The sequence below is a fragment of the Bos mutus genome, chromosome 28 (genome assembly GCF_027580195.1).
Source record: "Bos mutus isolate GX-2022 chromosome 28, NWIPB_WYAK_1.1, whole genome shotgun sequence".
NCBI classification, from domain to species: domain Eukaryota; kingdom Metazoa; phylum Chordata; class Mammalia; order Artiodactyla; family Bovidae; genus Bos; species Bos mutus.
In genome coordinates, this window is record NC_091644.1 from 15,635,461 (window position 1) to 15,663,125 (window position 27,665).

Sequence of the window (27,665 nt, forward strand, 5' to 3'; positions counted from 1 at the left end):
TGCATGTTTCCTTTTCATTTCAGTCCCTGGAGATGTTTATCTTGTTCTTGAGTATACCTGGATCTTTTCTTTTTCTGCTTAAATGTGTAACTGCAGTTCGGAACAGGGTAGGGAGCCAAAAGCAGGATAAACACTACCACAACAGCAGTAGCTAACATTTACTGCAGACATACTATGAGCCAACTTTATATTTATTTTTTAGTGAAATCCTCTCAACAATCTTTTATGGTAAGTACTTTTATTATATCCATTTAAAAGGTGAGAAAACAGAGGAATGGGGCCATTAAACAATCTTACCAAGATTACCAGCTAATAAAGACCAAGGACCAAAGGTCTGATTCCAGAGACCATGCTCTTAACTACGCCTCTGCTGGCTTCCATTCTGACCAGAATGCTCGACAATTTTGATTTAACTCTGAATATTTTGCATACAGACAGGATTTTATTGTCTGGAAGGGAAGCCAAGCCATATTCCAGGTAGAAAGTAGCATACTGGCTTCATGTTTTATTTAGTGTTATTCAGTCTAGGCCTATACCTAATACCAGAAACTTAGTTTTCAATGCCTTTTTACCAAAAGTCCTTCCGACTTTGCCTGGGCTCCACACATTTCATGTTTATCTCTAGACACCTAGGACCATCCATGGAGGCTTTCCTCTGACTCTGCCTTTTCACCACCCTCACTCTGCCCTAATTTATAATGCCTAGGAAAGGACTTTATTAAGGCATTCATACAAAGTACCTCCAAGAGTTCCATTTTTCATTTTCCTTCATAGTCAAAAGCTTTAATATTAAAGGATTAAATTTGTAATGTAAGCAACATGCAATGTCACCTAAAAAGAGCCAAACTCGATTTTAGGCTGCACTGTTAAAAGCATAAGATCTAAAAAAGTAAAACTCAGTAGTCTCACTCTACGCTGTGCTGATAATTCACTCAAACATTAACTGAATAGCTCCCAAGGACCAGGCACTGAGCGACACACTACGGACACATGATCAATCATCCTTTCTCTTTTCTACTATGCGTACATTTTCCACATTTAATCCTCACCACAGGCCACCCCGGGAACAGTATGCTCCATTTATAAAAATCACATTTCAGAGAATTTTCTGAAATTAAAAAAAAAAAGTGTTTATTGTTGCTTTGTCATCCAAAATACTTACAGACTTTTCTGAGGTTTAATACACAATTTTAAAACAGAGAGATTAGTGAAGTAAAAGACAGAAGGAAAGACTAAAAGGAGCCCATAGAAGACAAATGGTTAGGCAACAATAACTTGAGAAAAGTTCAGCATTTGCTGACTGGAGAAGTGCTGTTTGTTTCCTTTTTAATCAAGATTAAAATTATATATAATTTATATGCATAAGTTATATAAAAGTCATGACCTAGAACAATGTGTAATTGTTAAACCACGACCCAGAACAATGTATAATTACTAACATCAGAAAGAGTTACAATGGCTCTTCAGATTCAGCCTTTCCTAACATCAACTTCAGAGCTTACAAGTATTTTCTATGATGAATAAATCGAGCTATTCTTAATGAAGCTTAGGTAGAACTTGAGACTGGTGAGAAAGTCAATACAAAGTCTAAGCAAAATAAAGTCTTAAACTTGAGTTGTGGCAGCAGGATGGAAAAGAAAAGGAATTTATCAGACATAATTGAAGAAGACCAACTTTGATAACCATATACAGAGGGAAAATGAACCACGTATCTAGGCTCCAAACTTTGGAATAAGAGAAGTTAGTGGCGCCATTAACATACATACAGACCATGGAAAAAGGTGCAGATTTAGGACAACAGGTGAATTTAGCTTGATATGTATGACTTTCAAGTGTCAGCAAGACACTCCGAAGGAGATATTCAGCAGTTCAAATTAGGTCTGGGGGCTGAAGGACATAAGATAAAAAGATCACACAGGTGAAAGTGTTCAGTACAAAACCGTGACCCCTTTATACCTTCCAGCTTTAGTCAGACCAAACAGATGCAGTTCCCCAGCAGAGGCAGCTCTCTCCCATTTCTACCTCCAAACAAACTTTTCTTTAAAGCCAGACACCCTATTTTCCACCTGGTTAGCTCTCTGTCACCTTTTGGAATACGCAGGTGTCATTTTCCCACCAAGAAGATGGTACCGGTTCTTTGCTCTCTCACTTCGTGTACCTAGTTTTCAGCACCATGCCTAAAATAACAGGCACTTGAAAGACTAAAAGAATACACTTGGCATGTGCTCAAAAAGCCTGGGAAGAAACTCTATCCTCTCAGAGGTGACCGCTCAAGAAATGAACTTGGATGACATTCCCAAAAGAGAGAAAAGAAAGTGGTCCTAAATACAGGGAATCATCATGGAACATCTTTATCAAGGGAACAGTTCCCCAAAATGCTTCTGGACTTCTTTCAGGCCTACATACACCACTGTAACACAAGGCTCATTCACAGGTTGCTGGGAAGATTAAATGAGATAGCATATATAAAGCACCTAGTGTGCCTGGCACTCAATTAATGTTCCCTTCTGTTCCTTGACCCAGTGTGAAAACATGATAAAGCTAGCTTATTTCCAACTTCAGTAACCCTAAAAAGCCAAGAAAAATATTTTTTGAGAAAGGGAAACTAGACTTGTCAGATGCTCTCTCTAGAGCAGAGTTTTTACAACCTCCACATTATTGTCACTTTTCCCTGGATAATTTTTTGTTTTGGGGACTTCCTGTATAAGAGGAGAAGGGGGTAACAGAGGATAAGATAGTTGGATAATATCACCAACTCAATGGACATGAGTTTGAAAAAACTCTGGGAGATAGTGAGGGACAGGGAAGCCTGGTGTGCTGCAGTCCATGGGGTCATGAAGAGTTAGACACGACTTGGTGACTGAACAACAGACTTTATAAGCCATCCTCTTAAAAGTTAACCAAAACTGGTAGCTAACCTCTTAAATGTCAAGCAAGTCATCATAAATAATGCACACAATCTAACCACTCAGTACATTATCACAGAGATCCTTAAAGACAAATGAATATAACGAAAGTACGAACAGCCAATCACAAAAGGTCTTCACACAAAATGAAAAGATTTATTCCAGTACTCAAGTGTCTAATCCTACCTTCATGTCTACACATAGTAAAGACTTACAAGTTTTAGGTAGACAGACACTGATGACCTGTAAAATAACATTATACACGTTTAAGAATTATTAAGTATCATATGCTCATGTATTGCAACAACAAAAAATTATACACACTAACCAAAAAACAAAACAAGAAAAAACAAAAGCTGAGTTAACAGTTCACTAGGGCTTTTGATCAAAATGTGAAGTCAATAAAGTTGACCTCGATAAAGTTACTTCTCTATACCTGTTTCCTCCTTGGTAAAATGGACATATAGTGTCTACCTTGAAGAGTTGTTGAGGGATTGAATTGAGTTAAAATAGGTAAAATGCTGAAACAATACATATTAAACATTATTTTTTATGATTATTTTTAAGGCTGCATGTCAGAGAGAAGCATATCTTGGGTGACTGTATAAAAGCAGGCACGGTGAAGTCAGATAACAATGAACTTGCACCCAGATTCTTTGCGTTCAAACTTCAGTTCCTTTACTGTTTCATCTAGGCTTCCATTTTCTCATCTGTAGAAGAGGAAAGCACTTTGAAAATGGAGGTGCATAAGAGAAAAATCTAAAGGCTGCATCTTTAGTAGGATAGGAGGGGAAAAAGTTGGAGCTGTCTTCAATTTGGTAGAGGAAACTTTGTTAAGAAGGTGCTTTTCAAGGAAAGCATATGCCTTTGTTGCAGGAAGGGGGACCCCTTCCAGGGCCCAAAAGTGGGCTCTTGTCTAACACTCAGAAATGAATTATCTGAGGAGACACACATGCTGACAAAGCAAGGGACTTTATTGGAAAGGGACGCCTGCCGGAGAGCAGTAGGTTAACAGAACCCAGGAGAACTGCTCTGCTGTGTTTCTTGAAGTCTGAAGTTTTATGGTGATGGGATTAGTTTCCGGGTTGTCTTTGGCCAATCTTTCTCATTCAGGGTCCTTCCTCCCTGGTGGAACAGGCATTGCTTAGCCAAGATGGATGTCAGTGAGAAAGATTCTGGGAGATGGTTGGACACGTGGTGTCTCCTTTTGACCCTTCCCAAATTCATCTGGTTAAAGGTGGCTTGTTAATTCCGTGTTCCTTACCACGACCTCCTATGGTAAAATAACTCACGGCAAACGGTTACTACATTGCCTGGCCAGAGTGGGCGGTTTCAGTCAGTTTGCTTCTCCAAACAACTCAAATCCAGGTAGGTCTGACTCAAAAGCCTTTGCTTTAGTCTGTAGTTTGAAAGCTTAAAACGAAAACAGAACATCCTGAGTCGTGGCGGGGGAGGGGGGGGGGGAGTTTATTTTCTTTATATAAGGTAGGCACACTAACACTTTGGCCCTTTGAAGGTAATATGAATATATTAAAGGTACTGGCAGGGATTTCGTCACCATCCATTGAAAACAGCGTGAACAGACCACGGGACTCCTAAGTGATCTTTTCAAACATGAAAGATTAGTTCTTTCAAAAGTGAAGAAGGATCATGTTGGAAGAAACGAAATTTGTATAATCAGGAGTGTCCCAATAGTTTTAAATCAGTTTTATATATCTAGCTTTACATAGAAAACCCACTGCCTTCCAAGGAGCATTTCAAAATCATCAAGAAACGTGCATATTGTAAGTAAAAGTTGCAACATCAAATCATATGTTAGGTGTAGAACTATCTCCACTGCTGCCAAAAGTGCAAAGAAGAAAAATTAACCTTTCCTAACCATTTTGGCAAATGCCATCCCCACATCCCCGACCCCACTCCCGCAAAGCCTCGGAGGCGGGGTCTTGGTTCCTGGTAGAGGATTTGCAAAGGTACCAGCATTCAGATCCACCTAAGTACTAAAAGGAAGGTCAAAGCGCCCTTCCGCGACCTTTACGAAAAATACCCCAAATTTCTGTCTTTGCCTCAGGGTAGGCCAGTCGCTGGGCATTCTCCTCATCATCCCCCAGGGAAGAGGAAGTGGCCGCGATTGACTCGGCTCAGATCGGGTCCGGTCCGGTCCTCCCGGGTCTCACAGCCAAGCGGGGGCGGGCTCCCACGTGGCGCCCGCAGCCTACCCAAAGCCGGCTCCGCACCCCGGCCGGCGCTCTGATTGGTCAAGGGCGGCGGAGCGTCTCCGGAGCCTGAGGCGACTGGGCCAAACTGGGCGGACAGCGGGCAAAGGGTCGCAGCCAGGCGGGCAACTACCAGAGCTACCCGTCCCGTGCGTTGGCCCCATACCGGGGGTTGAGGTTACCACCCAGCGCCTCGGTCGCGCAACCCTACGTGGCCCCTGGCTAGCGGCAGCTCGTCGCCCTCCACCCTATGTCAGGTAGGGCTCACCTCAGCGCCGGAGGCTCTTCCACCTTCAGCTTTTTGGGCTTTGGCTCCTCCTCTGCCGCTGCCATCTTCGCGCTCCCACCTCACTTACGCTCCAGGGCTCGCCCCACCCCTTCGGCTCCCTCTCCCCGCCCCCTCGCCGCATCACCGCCTCCTTGTCACTAAACCCCGCCCCCTTTGGCTCCTCCCAGTTTGTGCCTCTCCCAGCCCTAGTCTTTTGGCCCTACCTCTTGGCCTTACCCATTGGCTAGTACACAGCTCTTCCAGACCCCGCGCGCTCGACTCCAGGGACACCCCAGACTGGTTTAGGCTGCAGATGAGCGCCTGAGTCCAAAAGAGGTGAAAGCTCTCATTCTTCTAGACCTGGATGATTCAGAAGATAATATCCTAAAATTCAAAAGACGTCTTCTCATTCAGCGTCTTCCCGCTCGTTTACTCTTCCTAAAACTATTGGTTATATTGACGCTGTTAGTCAGGCAATCTACTGGGCATCCCAACTGCAGGGTCCTCACGGCTTTCTCAGCTGTCTCAGCTTCGGTCCGGAGAGGACCCCGCGTCTAATCACTGACAGGCCCAGGAGCCGGGGTGAGTGTGAGGGGCGGGGGAGGGGGGGTGGTCTACGGACAGGGGACATCACGAAAGCTGGGAAGTAGACTGACTAGTTAGACCTCCGCTTCCAGCCAGGGGTGTGGAAGCGCCTCCGGTGCTGTGGACCGGAGCCGCGCCTTCCTCCCGGCCTTCCGGTCTTTCTTGCCAGCTAGGCCGGAAGGGAACGGTACACCTACAGCCCAGTGTTCTCAGGCCTCAAGCTCAAGAGGTTCAGGCTCATTGGGGTCGCTTGTCGTGCTTCGGCGCGGCAAAAAGGTCTTGTCACGCACGGAGAGCTGGAGAACCGACAACTCGGACCTCAACCCCAGGCTTCTACTTTGGAGGACAAAATCCCTAACTGACGCGAGCGGGCGTCCTGTTAGAGGGTGGCACCTGGATGAGCCTCGGTGAATACGGTGAGAAGGGTGTTGCAGTTCTTCAAAAATGAGTTAATAGGAATTTAAACTGAGGAGGTGACAGTTGGATTTGGATTGAAGTTGGAGCTCAATTAAGAAGTTGATAGCGTAGTAGTAGTTACTCAGTCGTGTCCGACTCTTTGCGACCCCACGGACCCCGCCAGTCTCCTCTGTCCATGGGATTTTCCAGGCAAGAATACTGGAGTGGATTGCCATTCCCTTCTCCGGAGGATCTTCCTGATCCAGGAATCGAACCATGGTCTCCTGCATTGCAGGAGAACTCTTAACTCTTTGAGCTACAGGGAAGACTTGTTGATACTTGTTTCAAATTAGTAGTCTTCCTGAGAAGGGTTTCCCAAGTGGCTCAGTGGTAAAGAATCTGCCTGTCAATGATGGAGACCTGGGTTCGATCCCTGGATTAGGAAGAAATGGCACCCCACCATTATTCTTGCCTGAGAAATCCCACGGACAGAGGAGGCTGGTGGGCTACAATTCCATGAGGTCTCAAAAGAGTCGGACACGACTTAGCGACTAAACAACAACACGTGAGAAAGGAGGAATTTTGTAGGACTTGGGCTATATCCATTTTGAGACAGTAGTTTAGATGGAGATGAAAGGTTGAAAAAAAACTTTCCAGGTGAAAACCAAAACAGGTGAAGTTTCATATAATTTTGGTAATAAGTGTTTGTTTTGTTTGGCAGACACTTAACAGTGACATGAAATGCTGCAAAGATCAAAGGAGGAAGTTGAAGTCTGAGAATAGGTTGTTGGAGTTGATGATTAAGAAGTCATTGGGTCATTTGCAAGAACTGCTTTAATAAGAGTCAGTTATTGAGAGGAGAGACTGCAAGTGTAGACTAATGCTTCTTCATGTGGCGCATGAAGAGAAAAATTGTTTGCAAGCTCCCTAAAAGGTTTGGGGTTTGCTTTAAAGGATACAAGGCACTTTATGAGCAAGTAACTCATGTACAAGATTAAAGATTGAAGAAAGAAGAAGACCTTGGAAGAGAGGAGAGGGGATGGGATCAGAATTAGAGTGAAAGGATTACTGTTGGAAAGGACAGAGGACACTTTCAGTTGAACCATAGGAAAAGTAGAGGATTGAGATGAGAGAAAAATTATTGGAATCCTAATATGCCTTTAGTTGGGAAGCTCTCTTGGCAACAAGATTAGCTTTTCTTACTGAATCTTAGGATTTTACAAGTTTTACGTAATTTTACAATTATGTTGACTGTTTTTCTAAATAGTCAACATACTAGACTATTGGAGTTCCCTGCAGACTAGATATATTTAAGTAGCTCAGTAATATTTTAATTCACACACAACAAATGGTATTTGTAGAGAGGAGAAATTCACTTTCTCAACAAATGACCTTCTCTCCTCTTGCACAGAAAAAATAGAAGCCATCATCTTGCAACCAGGTATACAAATCTGCTTTCCTTCTGTTTAAAGAGGGAAAAGTGCCCCTTCTCCTTAGGAAAGACACATGCTTTCACCAAGTTTCCCAGTGCCATCCTCCCCTAGCTTCTCAGAGTCCTCTTTTTTTTTTTTTTTTTTTTAACTTATTCCCGCTCTCCCATCATCAGCCTCCCTTCTACTTACATTTTTCCTTTAGCATTTAAAAATATCCTTCCTTAACTTTATGAACTATTCCCCTTTATTTTCTTGCCTTCTCCTTCACAGCTATAGTTCTTGACTGTATCATCTAGTCTTCTTATCTCTGTTTTTCCCACTTCTTGCTATGTCCTTCTCAGCCCACTGTAGTATATCTTTTTGCCAGCATTCCACTGAGCTACAGTGAAACTTCTTTCACTGAGATCACCAATAGCCTCTAAATTGTACATTCTCATCAGGGACAAAATTTGCTTCTTATGAGGAAAAAAAAATCATACTTTCTATGTATAAAGCACAGATATGGTACATAAAGAGATATACAGAAATATTCTGTGATTTTAATAATTTTATGGAGGAGGGGTATGAATGAATGGGGCTCTGAAAAGGCCTCTTCAGATGCAATAATGAAAAGAAAGTTGAGGAACACTGTAAAATAACAGATATTTTAAGTTTCTCTTATAGCTTGACCTCTTTGTGCCATTTAAAGTGTTTACCACTCCATTGTTCTGGAAACACACTGACTGACATACTCTAGTTACTTAAAAAACTCTGCTCCCTTTTTTTTTTCTTATCCATCTTCAGCCACATTTTCTCATTCTTTTTGTAGGCTGACTTGATCCATATGCTTCTCAAATGTTGAAGTTCCTTCTATAGGTTCTCTTCTACTATATACGTTCTCTCTTTGCAGTTTTACTCTCCTTTTGTTATAATTTCCATTAATAAAAAATCATGGTTACAGTACTCACAAATCTATCTCCAGTTTGGCTTCCCTCTGAAGCACCAGACCTCTGTATACAGTGGTGTTTTGAATATATCCATTGGGGTCAAATATATCCAGAATTGGGTCAGATTATATAGGACCAGAACTAAATTCCTTTTCCCTCTCATGTCCCCTGCCCCGTCTCTACCCCCAAAACTTTGCTCAACCCTAAATGTTTCTCTTACCTTTTCATTTTGCTTCATCTGTATTGTCAGCACTCTAGATAGGCCCCCACATAAGTCATCTCTCAGCTAATGTCACAATATTCAATTGCCCAATTATCCAATTTCTATAGTGCGATCTTTCTTAAAACTATAAATTGGATTACATGAATCCCTTGCATAAAACCATTTAAAAAATGACTTTTTGCATTGCACTGGGGACAAAGTGAACCAATATCTGCTTTTCTCCATTTTTATCTCACCACCGCCATCCACCTTCTGAAGTTGCTAAATTTGTACTGGGTTTCTTTATCTTATGTTCTTTCTCACCTTGAAGCCTTGTGGATTTTTATAGCACAGTATTTCCCCTGTTATCTTACTGTATTAAATTGTTTGTTTTCTTTGCTGAACTCTAAATGCTTTGAGTTCAGAGACTCTGTTTTGTTCAACTTGTATCCCCATTGCTTAATATAGAAAACATACAAAACTTTGTTGAATGAACAATGGTCAGAATATTGGTTAAAAATCAGAATGACTAAAATATTTTCTGGTTTCATTCTCTCACCTTAGATACACGCCCTTCTGTGCCTCCATTCTGTTATATACAGAAGGAATACATTTTCTTTTTTAGTCACTCTCTTCCAAGGGTATTTTGACTATTGTGATTGCATTGTTTGTGAGTCATCAGGCTGCATGTGTTCAACATTCAGTAAAGAGGGTTTATGAAATATTTAAGCTGCAACTGAAGCTCTGATGGAACTGCCTCTAAACACAGTTTCTTAAGTGGCTTTAATATAAGCTGGGAGAATTCTGTTTTCTGACTCTGAAGTCACTGGAACAAAAGGATAGTTGTGGTAGCTTTCCCAGAAAGTTTATTAAAATAATGGAAGAAGTAACTGCGGCTACTCAAAGGGTAAGTAGCTAAAGAAACACCTTAATTTACACAGCTGCATGCAGTATTTGTTTTTTGCACTAGGCCCTTGGTCTTAATATGGATAGAAGAAATAAGCTCTCTTTCCCTATAGTAGAAGGTTAAGATCGGTTTTAAAGCTGCGCACTTTGAAAGCTGCAGGTACTATGCTTCCATCTCAGCGCTCAGGACAACAGCAGTAAATCCAGATGGTGGTTTGACTTACTCTATTCTTCTGAGACCTGGACGGTGCCAATAAAAACAGCTTTGGTGGAAACTTTTCCTGGAAAGAATTTTTCACCAGCTTAAGACGACAAGTAGGAATTGGCCCTTCAAATAAAGAAACTACGAAGTCACTTATTCAACAGCAGCTTTTTTAGGGTATATTGTAAGAGTAAAGTAGCAAAGATCCATGCGAACTATACTTTCTTTAGGATAAATAGGTGAAGATAACTGTCAGCTCTCTCAAACATAATGTCTGCTGTACGTAATTTATTAGAATACATTTGGCTTCTAACTAAACAAGAAACATATCCTTCAACTCATTCTCTTAAATTTTAAGTTCAAACAGCACATTTGCTGTCCAGTCCAATATGATAACCATTAGCTCCGTGTAGTTATTTAAATTTGATTAAAATTAAAACTTCAGTACATCAGTTGCATTAGCCACATTTCAAGTGTTCACATGTGACCAGTGGCTGCTATATGAGACAGCAGAAGTAGAGAACATGGCCATCAGTACAGGAAATATTACTGGACACTACTGCAGTAGAGTGTGTTCATGATAATTAGCTTCTGGGAGGCAAGTAAGAACAGGAGCTCAAGATTCAACTGGATGTGGGTTTGAATCCTAGCTCTGATACTTACTATATGACCTTAGATAATTATCATAATTATCATTTCCAGACATTCTTGTCTAATCTGAAAAATGGGGATAAGTATTTATAGCGTTGATTATGAGGATTAAAGAAGATAATGTAAGTAAAGTGCCTAGGATAGTGCCTGGCCCACAGTAAGTATTCAGTTTTAGATATTATTAATTCATTCATCTTTAATGAGTAAAACACTTTGAAGCTGAAAATTAGTTATTGTGAAAGATGCTATATTCCATAGATGGCTCGCCTGAAGTCCTCAAGCCTGGGTCTCATTGCGTTCATTACAAAAGTTCCACTTTAATCCGTACTTTATATTTCAGGTGAAAATTTTATTCCACAAAAGGTATATAATGCAACTTTAATCGCAGATCTTATTTCTGGATAGCCCTGTTCCTTTTTTTTTTTTAACATATCAGAGAGCAGAGGTAATAGTTAAAAATCAGTAGGTTCTGAATAGTAAGTCTCTGTATCCCAGTGGTGCTATTTTAACACTCAAATGGAAACTGACACAAAGCAAACTTACTAAACAAGACATCTGACTAGATAAAGTGGAAAATTTTAGCAGGTTCCAGATATTTATCTGGAAATGGCTACCCACTCCAGTATTCTTGCCTGGGAAACCCTGTGGATTGAGGAGACTGACAGACTATAGTCCATTGGGTCGCAAAGAGTCAGGCATGACTGGGTTGACTGAGTGTGGGTATTAATCTGGAAAAATTTAGTAGGTCCAAAGCCTTAGCTGTCAGGGTTTATTGCTGCCAACTCAATCAAGGTTGACTACTTGGCTAAGTAGAGATGCATTTGAACAAAGAAACATTTTCTAATAAATAGGAAGCCTAAACCATTAACAGCACCCATATTTATTAATACAGTAATTACTAAAGCACATCTTATTAATTAGTATTATTTAAATTAGTAACTATTGAGCATGCACCACATGGGAAGAGAAAATTATCAGATAAGTCTTTAAATGTCAACTGCTTTCATTAAGTAAATGACTTCCTCTGAAAAGAACTGGTCAGGTTGTCATCGTTTTCCCTGTCGATAGAATTGAATTCATTCTGAAAACTCTTCCTTTCCTCTTTGCAGTTTGTCTTCATGCTTAGAAACTATATTAATAGATTTTACATTCTTTCTCCTTAGGCTACATTTATCATTCAGCACTGTAATTTTGAATGAATGGACCTCTAAGACTAAGTTATTGATACTGATATTATTCATATAAAAGAAAGCGAGTTAACGTAATTAGATATTTGTCCAGTGTCTCCCACATTACAAGGACAATAAACTCTTTATTTGAAGTATAACTAACACTCAGAAAAGTATTCAAGCTTTTAACAAAAAACCCAAAAAATTAACACAGAATGAACACAACTTGTAACCATCATCTAGATCAAGAAATAAACATTACCAGTACCTTAGAAGGCCAACCCTGTGCCTCACTTAAGTCACCACCCGCATTCTCCTTCATAATAGAAACCGTTTGATTTTTCTTAACTATAGTTTTGTCTGTTCTAGAACTTAATATAAATACTGCATGTATCCTTTTGTGTCTGGCTTTGTTCAGTATTGTATTTGTAAGATTTGTCCATATTTGTTTCATGTAGCAATAATTCATTCATTTTCATTGCTGTTTCATTTTAATATATTAATTTATTTTCCCATTTACTATTAATAACCAGTAATAGTCTTCACTACTACAGTATATTGTTATGCATGTTTTTTGTGTACATTTGTACATATTTCTGTCAATCCACCTGGGGGTAGACTTCTGTGTTGCAGAGTATTAAAGAATACTTTGTGTTAATTGAAATAATTTAAATTAAAACTTAACCTTTTTTAAGGTAAGTTTTTAAGGGCTTCCCTGGTGGCTCAGAGGGTAAAGCACCTGCCTACAATGCTAGAGACCTGGGTTCGATCCCTGGGTCGGGAAGATCCCCTGGAGAAGGAAGTGGCAACCCACTCCAGTACTCTTGCCTGGAGAATCCCATGGACGGAGAAGCCTGGTAGGCTACAGTCCATGGGGTCGCAAAGAGTCGGATATGGCTGAGCAACTTCACTTCACTTCATCTTTTTTAATACTAAAAACTAAAGTGCACAGTATTCTAAAAATGTGAAGTTTAGTAGCTTTTAGTATAGTCACAAAGTTGTGCAACCATCATTTCTAATTCCAGAAGATTTTTATCACCTCAAAAAGAAATGCAAAACCAGTAATTCCCCATTCTTCTCCCTCTACCCAACCCCTGGCAATGGCTAATCTACTTTGTCTCTATAGATCTGCCTGTTCTAGACATTTCATACAAATGGAATCATACAATCTATGGTCTTTTGTATCTGGTTAGCATAATGTTTAAAGATCCATTCTGTTGTAGCATGTACTGGTACATCACTCTTTTTTATGGCTAAATAATATTTTATTTCAGATATTTATCAGTATTATTTATCCATTAATTGGTTAATGAATCCATTCATCAATTGATATACATTTGAATTATTTCCACTCTTTGGCTGTTATAAATAATGTTGCTACAACCATTTGTGTAAAAGTTTTTGTATGGGCATATGTTTCCAGTTTTCTTGAGTATGTTGCTGCTAAGTCACTTCAGTCGTGTCCAACTCTGTGACCCCATAGACGGCAGCCCACCAGGCTCCCACATCCCTGGGATTCTCCAGGCAAGAACACTGGAGTGGGTTGCCATTTCCTTCTCCATTCTTGAGTATAAAGGAGTACAATTGTAGGGTCATTTGGTAACTCTGTCTTTAACTTTTTGAAGAACTCAACACTGTTTCCGCACATAGCTGCAGTGTTTCGTTTTCTTGCTTAGTTGTCATGGCTACAACCTCCAGTACCATGTTGAAAAGAAGTAGTGAAAATGGAGTATTGTTTGTTCTTTATATTAAGGGAAAGCTTTTGGTCTTTAAGCATTAAATGGTAGCTATAGGATTTTCACAGATGCTCATTATCAGGCTGAGGAAGTTTCTTTCTGTTGCTAGTTTAAATGCTTTTATCTCAAAGGTGGTTGGATTTTGTCAAATGATACTCTGCACCTCTTGAAATAATTGTATTTTTGTCTTTTATTTTATGAGAATTGTATATTGATTGATTTTCACATGTTGAACCAACCTTGCATTCTCGAATAAATCCCACTTGGTCAGGATTATAACCTTTTTAAATGTTGCTAGATTCAGTTTGCTAGTATTTTATTGAAAATTTTTACATCTGTCTACAGATGTTGGTCTGTAGTTTCTTGTATTGCCTTGGTCTGGTTTTGGTGTCCAGATAATACGAAGATACTTTTCTTTGATATATACTAAATTTAAACATTTTCCTCCCACAGAAAATGATCCACAGTCTGTTTCTCATAAACTGTTCCGGTGACATATTTCTAGAGAAGCACTGGAAGAGCGTTGTGAGCCAGTCTGTCTGTGATTATTTCTTTGAAGCTCAAGAGAAAGCTGCTGATGTTGAAAATGTACCACCTGTTATTTCAACACCTCACCACTACCTCATCAGTATCTACCGGGATAAGCTCTTCTTTGTCTCTGTCATACAGACTGAAGTACCACCTCTCTTTGTAATTGAGTTCCTACATCGAGTTGCTGACACTTTTCAGGTTGGTTATTCATCAAGTCTTTTGAATTTGGATTATTCAAGTTAGTTCGAGGTGGGACATAATTATATTCTTTAATTTTGATGTACAGTCTGTTTCCCTCTCTCTCTGTCCCTCTTCTTTCTAACTAAGCATATGTTCATAAAATGTAAACCTTTTTAATAGGGCATACAAGTAGCACACACGGCTGCCCCTATTTTATGAGAACAGAACAATCTCATGGTCACAGAAACTGTATTTTTTTTAATGTATTATAAATTATGTCATCAGGAAATAATAGTGCTCTCGACATGCAATTCTTTGAATGGCACCAAAGTTTTTATAGGTTATGAAATCTTGCATTACTTAAATTTTATTTTTTTTCTTATCTTGCTTAATGTACCAGTAGTTTAAAACTAATCTGTGTTTTTTGGAGTACCTAATCAGGGAAAATGAAGTTTATAGTTCTTATTCTGTTTTAACATTTCAGTGTACTTTCTGGCATAATTTGTAGTAGGAATTCAGTTCAATCTAAAAATATTAAGAAAATATTGATATAGTATATAGAATTATAGAGGGCTTTTTTCCCTCTGGTTTACATATTTTCAACATCTTAAACAGTGAATTATGCTACTGTAAATATACCCTTTATAATAGAATAAAAAATATTTAGCAAACCTTTTTCGTGCCTTCCATCGTGCAATACTATGTATATTTTATTAGGACTACTTTGGTGAGTGTTCGGAGGCTGCAATTAAGGATAATGTGGTCATAGTATATGAGCTCTTGGAAGAAATGTTGGACAATGGATTTCCACTGGCTACTGAATCTAACATCTTGAAAGAATTGATTAAACCACCAACAATTCTGCGTTCTGTCGTCAACTCTATTACAGGTAAGGTAAAACAGTCTATTAGGAACTGAGCCATTAAAACTTCATAAACAATTCATTTTTGCTTGTGATCTGGCAGATTATTAAGGTAGTCCATTTTGGCCAGAATTATAGTTAGTGGTAATGTTAAAATGGATATATCAGTATATTTCTTTTCATGAAAAGAACCTATATCTTAAATGATAAGAGTTTTTGGTTATTACTCTTTTGTTATAAGTTTTGCTTCAAGACTACAGCAATATTATTGCTATTGTTTAACACTGAATAGTAACACTGAATAAATTATCCCAGTTAACCATAAGCCAGTGTACTGGCTGCTGTTAACTGTTGTAGTAATCACTTTGTAATATATATATACCAAATAATTATGTTGTATACCTTAAACTAATACAGTGTTATATGTTAATTATATCTCAGTAAAGCTGGGGAAAAAAACAAAAAATAAAATTTAAAAAGTAGCATTTTAAAACTGGCATTACCCTGTGTCAGTCGCTAAGTTGCGTCCAACTCTGCAGCCTTATGGACTGTAGCCCTCTAGTCTCCTCAGTCCATGGGATTTACCAAGCAAGAATAGTGGAGTGGGTTGCCATTTCCTTCTCCAAGGGATCTTCCCAACCCAGGAATTGAACCCATGCTGCCTGCATCTCCTGCATTGGCAGGCGGATTCTTTACCACTGCATACCACACAATTATTAGAGTATAGAAAGTTTAAGACTCTGCACCATAGAGTATATCTTACCTCCTTCAAGTCTTTATTTTACATATATAAAAGATGTATTAAAGAGAGAAAATTAATGTATTTGTGAGATTTTATGCATTATGGGCCTTGTACTTGTGTTGCAAACTTCTAATTTTGCTTTAGTTCATAAGTATAGCTAGAAATTAGAGCTATTCAGATGACAATATTGTTTTGAAAGTATCAAAGTCTTCTAGAGAAAAATTTCTATGAACTGTTATATGCCACTCCATGTATGTACTCCATATATACTCCATGTATACTGTCCACCATTGCAAACTCCTTTCCAAGTGCACTGACCTAAAAAATGGGTAAACAAGGTCTATAAGAATGTGGTCTTTCCATTATTCATCCTAATCCTCAAGAATAAGTATCAGGAGAAATTTAAGGAAAGATAAGACGAGATTTCTTTGCTCCTAAAATGTAAACTCTGGATGAGAAACTGAGGGAAAAAAATAAACATATAAATAACAGTGTAAGATTCTGAAATACAATTCCATAACTTTGTAGACAGTGTCGTGACATTAGAGGGTACACATCATGTGCTGTTAAATGAAAAAAAGAGGGGGTGTGGAATACCTTGGTGGGCCAGTGGTTAGGGGTCGGTGCTTTCACTGCTGGGACCTGGGTTCATTCCGTGGTTGGAGAACTAAGATCCCACAAGCTATGCAGCACTGCCAAGAAAGAAAACACACACACACACACACACACAACCATAACAGGTTGCCCATAATTATAAATAAGTTCAGTTCAGTTCAGTTGCTCAGTCGTGTCCGACTCTTTGCGACCCCATGAATCGCAGCACGCCAGGCCTCCCTGTCCATCACCAACTCCCGGAGTTCACTCAGACTCACGTCCATCAAGTCAGTGATGCCATCCAGCCATCTCATCCTCTGTCGTCCCCTTCTCCTCCTGCCCCCAATCCCTCCCAACATCAGAGTCTTTTCCAATGAGTCAACTCTTCGCATGAGGTGGCCAAAGTACTGGAGTTTCAGCTTCAGCATCATTCCCTCCAAAGAAATCCCAGGGCTGATCTCCTTTAGAATGGACTGGTTGGATCTCCTTGCAGTCCAAGGGACTCTCAAGAGTCTTCTCCAACACCACAGTTCAAAAGCATCAATTCTTCGGCACTCAGCTTTCTTCCCAGTCCAACTGTCACATCCATACATGACCACAGGAAAAACCATAGCCTTGACTAGACGGACCTTTGTTGGCAAAGCAATGAATGTCTCTGCTTTTGAATATGCTATCTAGGTTGGTCATAACTTTCCTTCCAAGGAGTAAGCGTCTTTTAATTTCCTGGCTGCAGTCACCATCTGCAGTGATTTTGGAATCCTAAAAAAATAAAGTCTGACACTGTTTCCACTGTTTCCCCATCTATTTCCCATGAAGTGATGGGACCAGATGCCATGATCTTCGTTTTCTGAATGCTGAGCTTTAAGCCAACTTTTTCACTCTCCATTTTCACTTTCATCAAGAGGCTTTTTAGTTCCTGTTCACTTTCTGCCATAAGGGTGGTGTCATCTGCATATCTGAGGTTATTGATATTTCTCCCAGCAATCTTGATTCCAGCTTGTATAAATAAATATTCCCACCAAAAAAATTTTAAAGTTTATAATACACAATAAAGATCAAGAGAGTGGTTCAGTGGGTGAAGTAATCTCTCTTGAACTGTAGTGGGTGGTCCTAGGGCAGGGACCTGGAGAATCAAAAGAATTTAGGAAGGGAGGGGAGGAATAAGAACATTCTTCATAGATAGAACCATATGAGAAAAAACACACAGTGGAAAAATCTTGAATTGTGTTAACCTGTTTAATAGAAGCAGAGCTGTTTTTCAGTTGAGTCATGAAATAAAAAGTTAAGTTGAGGAAGTCCTTGAATTCTAGGCTAAATATTTAGCTTTTATCATAAAACCAGTGGGATAGCATTTCAAGGTTTTGAGAAGGAAGATTAAAGCAGTATTTTTTAGAAAATTCTGGAAAGCAGCAGGGTTGGAGACAGGCTCATCGGCATAATCACACTACAAAGTTGTATGTGTGATTGGACTGCAACTACAACCAAACATGGGTTTGAACGGCAAGAGTCCACTTAAGTCCAGATTTTTTTCAATAAATACATGTTATAGTACTACACAGTCCACGCAGTTGGCTGAATCTGTTAATGCAGAACCACGTTTTGAGAAGGCCAACTGTAAAATCATATATGGATTTTCATCTGCACAGGAATCAGCACCCCTACACCCTGTGTTGTTCAAGGGTCAATTATATATTTTAAAGTGAAATCAGAAAGAAAGCAAAATTATCAAAATAGAAGAAAAATAATAGATGCAACCTGCTTTGAGGGAGATTGTGTGTATGTGTGTGTGTCGCTAAGTCATGTCTGACTCTCTGCGACCCATGGACCGTAACCCACCAGGCCCCAGGCTCCTCTGTCCATGGAATTTTCCAGGCAAGAACACTGGAGTGGGTTGCCATTACCTTCTCCAGAGGGAAATGTTTGAAGAAATATATATACCAAAATGTTAATAGTAGCTATATTTCTATAATAGGAAGATAGTTTTTAGCAACTTTTCTTAATTTTTCACATGTCATTGTTGTTGTTAAACATGTACTACTTTTGAATTGGAAATGTAAATTAACCAGAATGTTAAAGTGTCGCAGCTCAAGGGTGTATGTTTTGGACAACCAGACTTATTTTAAGATATATGTCAGTTTACCAGGAAATTAGCCAGACTTTGAATATTTTCCATATCACATATGGGTATGCCGTATGAATGTGCTGACCTTAAAATGTTAAAAGGCCAGAGTATGTTCTTCATCCAGTTACTCCACATCCAGTTACTCTCCACATGAGAGACCTGTTTGGCAGCATCTCATGTATAATTTAAGCTGGATACCAAATGGCCTACTTATCACTCTGCATTCTCAGTACAAACATTTAATCAGCAAAGGGTTTTGAAACATCTAGCCTGTTTTCATTACTGGCAGCAGGAGGAGATTCTGTTGTTAAGCCACTGGAATTAGGTTAGGTTACTGTAACACACAGGAAGCAAAAGATAAGTAAATGAATTTAACCTGGTTTGGCAGACACACACAGGACCAGGTGGCCGATTTCTGTCTTCTAGAAATTTGATCATGTTGGTATGGATATGTCTCTGACAATTCTGTAAACCATTTACACTCAGTGGAGAAAAACCCAAACACTGAACAAGCAGCTAAACTATTTGAGGTTTTTTTTCTGCTAATAGCTTTTCTGGTGACCATTTTATCTGTTAGCTTTGCTTTCTGTTTTTCTGATTTCTAGGCAGTAGCAATGTTGGGGACACACTCCCCACTGGGCAGCTGTCCAACATTCCATGGCGCCGCGCAGGAGTAAAGTACACAAACAATGAAGCCTATTTTGATGTGGTTGAAGAAATAGATGCAATTATAGATAAATCAGGTAATTGTGTGCGTATTTTCTTATCGGGGAAAAACCATTCAGGTGACATAAGCTGAATAGAAAACTGATATCCCCTGGCAGTATCATTTACCGGAAAGGCATTCGTTTTCAAATCTGTTTATTTTGCCCAGAGGTTACATACAATTTTCATAACCACTAGTTGAGAAATGCCAAACGTTTGTAAATCAGAGAGTAAGTCAGCTTACTTTAAGCCAATTACCGTATATTTATTTACCTTGCCATTCATCCAGCCTAATATGTGATGTGTATCTACTACGCACCACACCTTTTACAACCACATTGTGTGCAGTCCTTCTAGTAAAGGCCCCAGACTAAAGAACAGTACTGTATTAGAATCGTAGTATTTTACTAAAAATATCTAGTCCAGCTCTCACATGTTATGTGGGGGAGACTGAGACTTAGAAGAGTTAAATAATCTGTTAAAGGTCACATAGCTAGTTGGTATGTCAAAATGACTTACTGTGAATTACAGACACTATCTCTACAGGGAGTTTCATTCTTATTATAAAAATTCCATTGTATGGAACAGTTGCTCTACTGTTAAAGAATAATGGTTCCTACTTCTTAACATTTCATTAGAAACTTGGCTAATTTTATTTAAAATATTTGAACTTCGAAAAAAAATGTTCAAACCAACATTATTTACAGTTGCCAAGATGTGGAAGCAGCTTAAGTGTTCATCAACAGATAAATGGATAAAGAAGATGTGTATATATACACAATGGAAAATTACTCAGCATAAAAAAGAATGAAATTTTGCCATTTGCACAACATGGATGAACTTGAAGAACATTATGCTAAATGAAATAAGCCAGATAAAGAAAGATAAATACTATATATCACTTATATGTGGAATCTAAAAAAATACAACAAACGAATGAATTTAACAAAAAAAAAAGCAGACTCACAGATACAGAGGACAGATTAGTGTTTACCAGCGTGGAGTGGGGCAATAAAGGGGTGGGAGAATGGGAGGTACAATCAGCTGGGGTAAGATAGGCTCACAAGTATCTGTAAAGCACAGGGAATATAGCCAATGTTTATAATAACTAAATGGAAAATAACCTTTAAAAATTGAATAATTTTTTTTAATTTTAAAAATCAGTGGGAAAAAAGTATTTTAACTTCACATCCAGCAGTCTTACGAGGCTAACTCTATAAAGATAAGGATGGGTTTCATTTTCCTTAGAATCATCATATTCCAACCAGAGATAGGAACAGGCCATGGCACTCAGTAAAGAAGTTGTCTGAACTGGTGTAATGGATCCTCTGTCCAATAACCTTTTAATAGATGTGCAAAGCTTCAGTATGTCTGACACCTGGGAGATATTTCCATTACTTCATATATAGTGATAGCTCTAGTAAAGTAGAGCTATTTTACTAGAATACATGCATATTCCAGTGATACCTTTATTATTCCTTTAGGATCTACGGTCTTTGCAGAAATTCAGGGGGTCATTGATGCTTGCATTAAGCTCTCTGGAATGCCTGACCTTTCCCTTTCTTTCATGGTAAGTTTTTTTCTGTTTTGTAACTCCTTCATGCCTACTATATATGAAGTACTAAATGAAATGATAAATACTGATACATGTTTCTTTTAGATCGCAGTGGATTATGTAAGAAATATTCCTAGCACAGCTTCCAAAGACAGTAGCTTACATGATGAGCACTGCCTTTATGGATAGGCTGCGGAGAGGGCTTTGCCTCTGAGTATATTAGAAGTAGCTTAAATGTCTGGCTGGCTTCTGCAGATCTGTGGTGCAGCTTTTACTGAATTGTTATATGCTTTGTTGATGTGAAAAGGCATTGATCTTTCATCATTTTAGATTCAGCATGCTACACCACTGAGAACTACAAAGAGAACTGAGCTCTGAGGCTGTCTCTGCCTCTAACTTGCCCTGACCTTGAGCTTTCTTTGAACCTCAGTTTTTTCATCTCTGAAGTGGAAATGAAACCACTCACATTTTCTACCTCATGGGAATTACTGGAATTGAATTACTGAAATTCAAATAATAATGTATATAAAATATTTGTACACTTGAAAGCATTGTGAAACGATAAGACTGTGTTGATATGGTCATGATAATAAACTTACATGACTGCTTTATCTTAAGGAAGCATATTTCTCAGATCTCATAATATATCTGACTGGAGTTGTCCTATTCATTACACTTTATGAATATGGTTGTCTTCTCTTTTCCATGGCAGAATCCAAGGCTTCTGGATGATGTCAGCTTCCACCCCTGCATTCGGTTCAAGCGTTGGGAATCTGAAAGAGTTTTGTCATTTATTCCTCCAGATGGAAACTTCCGACTCATATCATACCGTGTCAGCTCACAAAAGTATGTTGTTGCATCAACCATAATCTTCTGTCATCTATCAGTGTGCTGTGTAGAACTCACTTTTTCCCTGTTTCATTCTAACAGTTGGTTACTTCAATTCACCATTGCTCCCTTTAGCCATCGCTCACCAGGAGACCCAGAACAAACTGGTGAAAATACATGTGGAAAATATAATTAGTATGGTTTGAATCTTAAGAGTATAGAGTAATAGTAAATATATACCTGAGAGCAAGCATTTGGGACCATGCATAACCTGGATGAAACCATGAACCCATGCCATAATCTTACTATGATCTGTGGACATTATGGCTGATAGAAGGACATAGACTTACCTGTAGCTCTCCAGGACATCCCTCAACTAACTGGCTTGAAGTCACTCTTCTCTGCACTGAGGTTTAAATGAATGATTTAGCATCCTGGGTTGTAGCTGGTTTGTCCCTTGAAAACATCAGAAAGTATTTGGACAACATCAAAACAGAACTTAAAAGCAGAGGAATTTTTTCTTGGCTCTTACCACAGAGAAACTGATATATTTAGTTTGTGTAATTCTAAATTATCTTTCTCTGGGATCTTAATTCATTTCTTGAAACCAGGACTGTTTGTGCCAATTGTTGATGCTGTAATTTTATATCTTGATTTGTATACTTACTGCTCAGAAATTGTATAATTTCTAGCACAGTGGTTCCACAACACTGTGCTATATTCAACTGCCCTGGCTCAGATACTGAACCTGCAGTTCTGCAGGTATTAGATATTGTATACTAGGGTTTTCATGCCACCTCCACAGCTCACACTATTAATTATATGTTTTTTGTGGTTGTGTCTTTCTTTCTCTTTTTAGTCTAGTGGCAATACCAGTGTATGTGAAACATAGCATCAGTTTCAAGGAGAACAGTTCTTGTGGTAGATTTGATATTACAATTGGACCAAAGCAGAACATGGGGAAAACTATTGAAGGAATCACAGTGACAGTTCACATGCCAAAAGTTGTGTTGAATATGAACCTGACACCAACACAAGGCAGCTATACATTTGATCCAGTTACCAAGGTACAGTCACCTAAAATCAGGAGTGAGCAAGTGTTTCTGCAATCCTCATTTTGTGATCTGGGGACATGGGAGGACAGAGGGAAGGGTCTAATATCTTGGTTGAAATTAAAGCTCTTAACAACCTAGAATGCAGACTGTGCTGTGCTCTGCCACAGGAGAGAATCCTGCATCTGCTGCTAAGTCGATGAACAGAAAAGTGAGACATTCCTTCTTCCTTCAGAGTCTGCCTTTTCTTATCCATTGATAATCCAGAGGTTCACTCACTCTTCAATGAGGAAGATGTAAAAACTTTTTAAAAAGAGAAAAGCATTATGTGCATATAATAATCTATTAATGGTTAATAGATATTACAACATATCAATTGTTAAGAAGTTAAGACCTTTCTCTTCCTTTTTAATTTTAAAGCATTATTTCATACTCTTCCACAGAGGATGCTCACTAGGAAAGTTGCCTTCTCACCCTCCATACATTTGCCTCTAGCAGAGGGAGTTCAGAGAAACTGTAAAAGATGATTTTTCTCTCTGCTTCCTGCTTGGGTAAAAGAATATGATTCTTTTCCTCAGTAGAGTCATTGAGCTGCATAGTAAGTGAAGTCTTTTTTTATTTAACTATAAAATCATTGAATGTTAAAGATCATCTAATCTAGTCCTAAGGAGTCAAAGAATCTCCCCAGAGACCACACAGGGCTGAGAAATTAAGCAGGAGCTCCAGATCCCTGGCCTTCACCCCAGCTTCAACCGTAACAGCTTTACTTTCTCATCTGTTACTGAGCTTCCTCACTCAGTAACTTCAAATAAGTATTTCATTTGAACAAAGGGTTCCATCACTAAAAGTTTAAAAGCACTAATTTAGGCCCATCTTCTCATTTTACAGAAAACTAAACTTAAGCCCAGAGAGAAACAGTAAAGATGGCATAGTGGAAAGGGTGTTGATACAAGATAGCCTTAGGTTCAAATCCCAGCCTTTCCTCTAAGTGACCTTCAGCAATGCATCTGACTCTAGCTTTAGTTTCTTTGTTAAAATTAGACAGAGTTTTACATCATAGACTTCTGAGACAGCGTGTGAATAGTGCTGAGCAGAGTATTATATCCAAAAGTAGATGCTCAGCAAATGCACCTACTTCTTTTTTCACTCTCCATTCAGAGTCACAGAACTAACTAGTGGTAAAACTCAGTGGAAATCCCAGGTCTCTTATTCCAAGACACTGTGCTTTATTTTGTACAGAAGTTTATTGTCTTTGAACATTTGTCTTTAATAAATAGTTCCAAAAAATAAATAGTTCAGAATGTTTTTGGTTTTTTCCTTTTTAAGGTACTAACGTGGGATGTGGGGAAAATCACTCCACAAAAGCTCCCCAGTCTTAAAGGACTGGTAAATTTACAGTCTGGGGCACCCAAGCCAGAAGAGAATCCAAGCCTCAACATACAGTTCAAGATCCAACAGCTTGCTATTTCAGGTAAGGAGAAATCTGATGTGTGTAAGGGTAACTGAGTTTTGCTGAGGTCAGCTGCTAGGAGCTTAGAAGAGTAACTGACATCCCGTCTCTACAAAGAGCAACAACTCCAGTATGCCTCTCACTCTCCTTGATTTATGAGAGTGATTTTGGAGAGCACCTTATTTCACATAGCTTCCCTTCACCCCTACCCTCATTCAAGCACAAAGAAAGAAATCATTTATACTCAGAGTAGAATTATCCTTAAAAGACATTGCTTGTCCATATGGGAATCTGAACTAAAATCATACCCTCCTAGTACTTGAATCTGTGAATGCTAGAAGGAACATTGCTTCCAGATCTTGAAACGGACACTGGCTAATGTCAGATTTACTGTATAGTAAATTCTGTTTCGTAAGCAAATATTGTATTGGTTGATGTGACCAGGATTGTAATTTGTGCCTTTCCTTCCGTGTTCTTTTTGACACAGGCTTAAAAGTAAACCGCTTGGACATGTACGGGGAGAAATATAAGCCATTTAAAGGAGTCAAATACGTCACAAAAGCTGGAAAGTTCCAAGTGAGGACATGAGAAGAGGCCAGAATTCCTGAAGATGTATTTGTTTTCCAGGTGTCATCACAGTGTATTACTATTAGGTACCAATTGGGTGGGAATACATATTCTAGTTAGAGCATTTGTGTCAAGCCACACACCGCTAACAAAGTTGCTTAGTTATCGATGTAGGGTTCTTAAGGAACTTTAAGCTAAGGAAACTTCTGAATGACTTAGCTTATTTGTACCTTGCCACTTAGGAAAATTTTAGAGGTGATTTCCTCCATAGGAAGGCACCAGCTAGAGGCTGCACATTTTAACAGTCAAGGCAGAAGTCTACAATGATAACCTCTCCCCTAAAACAAGTGAACTGGTCTCAGCCAGCAGACGCTGTCTTAGTCTGAAATGTGATGTATCAAGTGGAGCGGAATGTCATATTCGATCGTAGCCATCCCCAATCATCTGTCCCAACAGAGGAATAATTCCTCCCACCCAAGAAGTTTACAAAGAACTGCCTCTTCGAGTGTTTGCCTTATTCAGCTTTTCACTTGTGCCATTAAGCAAGCACTGTAGCAAAAGCCACTCCACATGGCCCTGGCAGGGAGCACTGCTGCTCCGTGCTCCATTCTCACTGTACTTGGTATTGTATTTTTTATAAATGAGATTTTTATGTAAAGCTGATTTTGGTTTATGGGGACCTTGCTGCAGTAAGTACAAGCTCAGTTTTGTGCCACTTAGTTCATCTGTTAGCACAGTAGAAGTCATTTGTATCAAAGGGGCAAATGCTTTAAGGTAATAAAAGGGAACACTACTTCTACTTCTGCTTTTAGGAAGTTATTGCAAGCACAAGCATTGGAGATTTTGAACAAACTAACGTAGTAAAAGAGAAACTTAAGTGAACCTTTGCTGTCTTCATGTTTTATAAAGCTTGTCTAATACGACTTATAACCAATTAGCCTAAAGCCCTCATGCCCTAGTTCAGATAAAGGAAGAAAATGTGCCTGCCTCAATACTGTCAAATTATTATTTTTTTTTAATCTTTTATCTTTTTTTCTTCCTGTTCTTAATGGTTTCAATTTGCCTACATTATTTGCTTTCAGGGGGACTCCCTTTGCATAGTGCTACCCAAGGCTATAGTCAAAAGATTCCTCTCTGAAACTATTGTTGAAACTGTCACTGGAGTACTTAAATATCTCTACTCTACTGACCAAGTAGGTGAAAGTACATATAAAATGAGGCAGAAACAAAATCCTCAGTAACACTCATAAACCTGTATTGATCTTTATGGTTGGCAAGTCAGCCCACAGTTATCATTTAACTTGGCTGACTTGGAAGTCCTTGCCCACTTATTTTGGTTCATTAGACGTGAAGAATAGAGAAAGTTAAGATCTAAGTGCTTGTTCTTGCTATTAGTTTTCTCCCTGTAACTCCATTCGTTTTGTTCTTCTCAACTTATAATTCCCTTTCCCATATGCTAACAATAGCCCTTACACTCACCCCATTCTTGTCAAGGGCTGGTGGTTGGTGCTGATGCAGGGAGCCCACTGCACAGCAGCGTTCTCTGCCTGCCTATGGCACCAAGCCTGCCTTTCATCTAATATGAAACATCACGTTTTGCAATTTCTAGGACAACCAGTATCAGCTTGGCAGCTAAAATTAAGATCTTGCCAAATGTGTATTCCCTTTGCATAAGGTTGGTTACCCAGTTCAGTTGCTTTTCATTTTTAATGTCTTCCTTTTCAGAGTTCATACCTCAAAAGAGCGATCGGTACATTTGCTTTTCTTTCTGTAGAATCCCTCATCTCAACCATCCATATATGGACTAATTTTCTTTCTCTGCTACCCTCCCATATCCCAGCAGATTGTATGCCAAGAGTCCCTTGCCTCTAGTAATGTCTGCTAAAACTTCCAAGGAGACTGTTTCCTTTTGCAATTAAATTATTGTATTTATTAATTTGATGGAATCCAGTAAGTCCTTTCTCTAGCTCTGGCTACACTGTCAATAAAAAGATGAAAACAACAAGTTGATTTTTTTAGCTTGACTGTTAATTGAGCATTCTCAGATAGGCATGCCTCAGTGTTCAAGCAGGCTGAAAATGAAAGTCCCTCCGTCGTGTCTGACTCTTTGCAACCCCATGGTATACAGTCCATGGAATTCTCCAGGCCAGAGTACTGGAGTGGGTAGCCTTTCCCTTCTCCAGGGGATCTTCCCTACCCAGGGATCAAACCCAGGTCTCCCACATTGCAGGCGGATTCTTTAGCAGCTGAGCCATGATCCCATTTTACTCGGCATCATCACACAAGGTGTGAGGGTTGCAGCAGAACACTTCCAAATGCTCCTCTCTTGACTGATTATGTTAATAGCCCTGTATCTAAGATTCACCCTTCTAGCCACAGACTGAACAAGAAGTGATGGAGCTCCTCTCCCTACCACCACCTGCTGATGACTAAGATCCATGAATACTTAATCGTAATGAAGTATTTTTCAAGCATAGAATTCCAGATAGACTCTTGTTCTAACTTCTTAAGGGAGTATAACCCAAAAGCTTATTTTCTGCATAAAGGAGTCACCATCATTTTATTCAAAGGGAGTTCATGTGATGAGTTTTCCTTAAGTGCCACTGTAGAAGAATCCGTGGAAGATAGCAATCCTGTAGTCCTTTGAGTCATCTGACTTGAGAATAATGATAATGCAGGAAGAAGGCCGCACCAGTGAACATATGGTGAGTAGCAAAAATGAGGCCATGACTACTGTTTCCAGATACTGCTGAGCTAATTCAGTAGCCTTGGGCATTTCCCTGTGAGTTGAATACCCAGAATCTGCCTCCCCTAGTCGGCAGCTTTTCTAAGTTAAAGCAGTGATAAATGTAGTCAGCGGTACTCTCCCTCTTTAGTGATATTT

At 39.2% G+C, this 27,665-nt stretch overlaps 2 protein-coding genes across 7 annotated transcripts in view; one reads left to right on the forward strand and one right to left on the reverse strand.

The window, feature by feature from the left end:
* ADK (adenosine kinase) overlaps positions 1–5,526 on the reverse strand; it is a 549,091-nt gene extending 543,565 nt beyond the window's left edge. Inside the window, exon 1 of one of the 3 annotated variants that reach the window (XM_070364706.1) lies at positions 5,388–5,526. In XM_070364706.1, the coding sequence (XP_070220807.1) occupies positions 5,388–5,452 (65 nt within the window). In that variant the 5' untranslated portion in view covers positions 5,453–5,526. The remainder of the gene's footprint in view (positions 1–5,387) is intronic. The other 2 variants (XM_070364703.1, XM_070364705.1) reach the window with 2 other exon arrangements.
* On the forward strand, positions 5,221–26,786 carry AP3M1 (adaptor related protein complex 3 subunit mu 1). Of its 4 annotated transcripts, none has more exons than XM_070364701.1 (9): positions 5,221–5,376; positions 14,047–14,322; positions 15,022–15,193; positions 19,230–19,367; positions 20,814–20,899; positions 21,597–21,730; positions 22,572–22,779; positions 24,091–24,235; positions 24,702–26,786. In XM_070364701.1, exons 2-9 carry the CDS (start codon positions 14,050–14,052, stop codon positions 24,800–24,802), a joined length of 1,257 nt encoding a protein of 418 aa, XP_070220802.1. In that variant the 5' UTR covers positions 5,221–5,376; positions 14,047–14,049; the 3' UTR covers positions 24,803–26,786. The 4 variants fall into 4 exon arrangements, with proteins under 4 accessions (XP_070220802.1, XP_070220803.1, XP_005899994.3 ...); XM_070364702.1 differs by lacking the exon at positions 5,221–5,376 and adding an exon at positions 5,606–5,723; XM_005899932.3 differs by lacking the exon at positions 5,221–5,376 and adding an exon at positions 5,750–5,969.
* Positions 26,787–27,665: the final 879 nt, after the last annotated feature.

Excerpts from the sequence above, each read along its gene's own strand:
- AP3M1 (XM_070364701.1), top strand. The coding sequence starts at position 14,050 with ATGATCCACAGTCTGTTTCTCATAAACTGTTCCGGTGACATATTTCTA. Across the intron at positions 15,194-19,229 it reads TGTCGTCAACTCTATTACAG|GCAGTAGCAATGTTGGGGAC; the intron begins GTAAGGTAAAAC and ends TCTGATTTCTAG. Across the intron at positions 24,236-24,701 it reads CCAACAGCTTGCTATTTCAG|GCTTAAAAGTAAACCGCTTG; the intron begins GTAAGGAGAAAT and ends TTTTTGACACAG.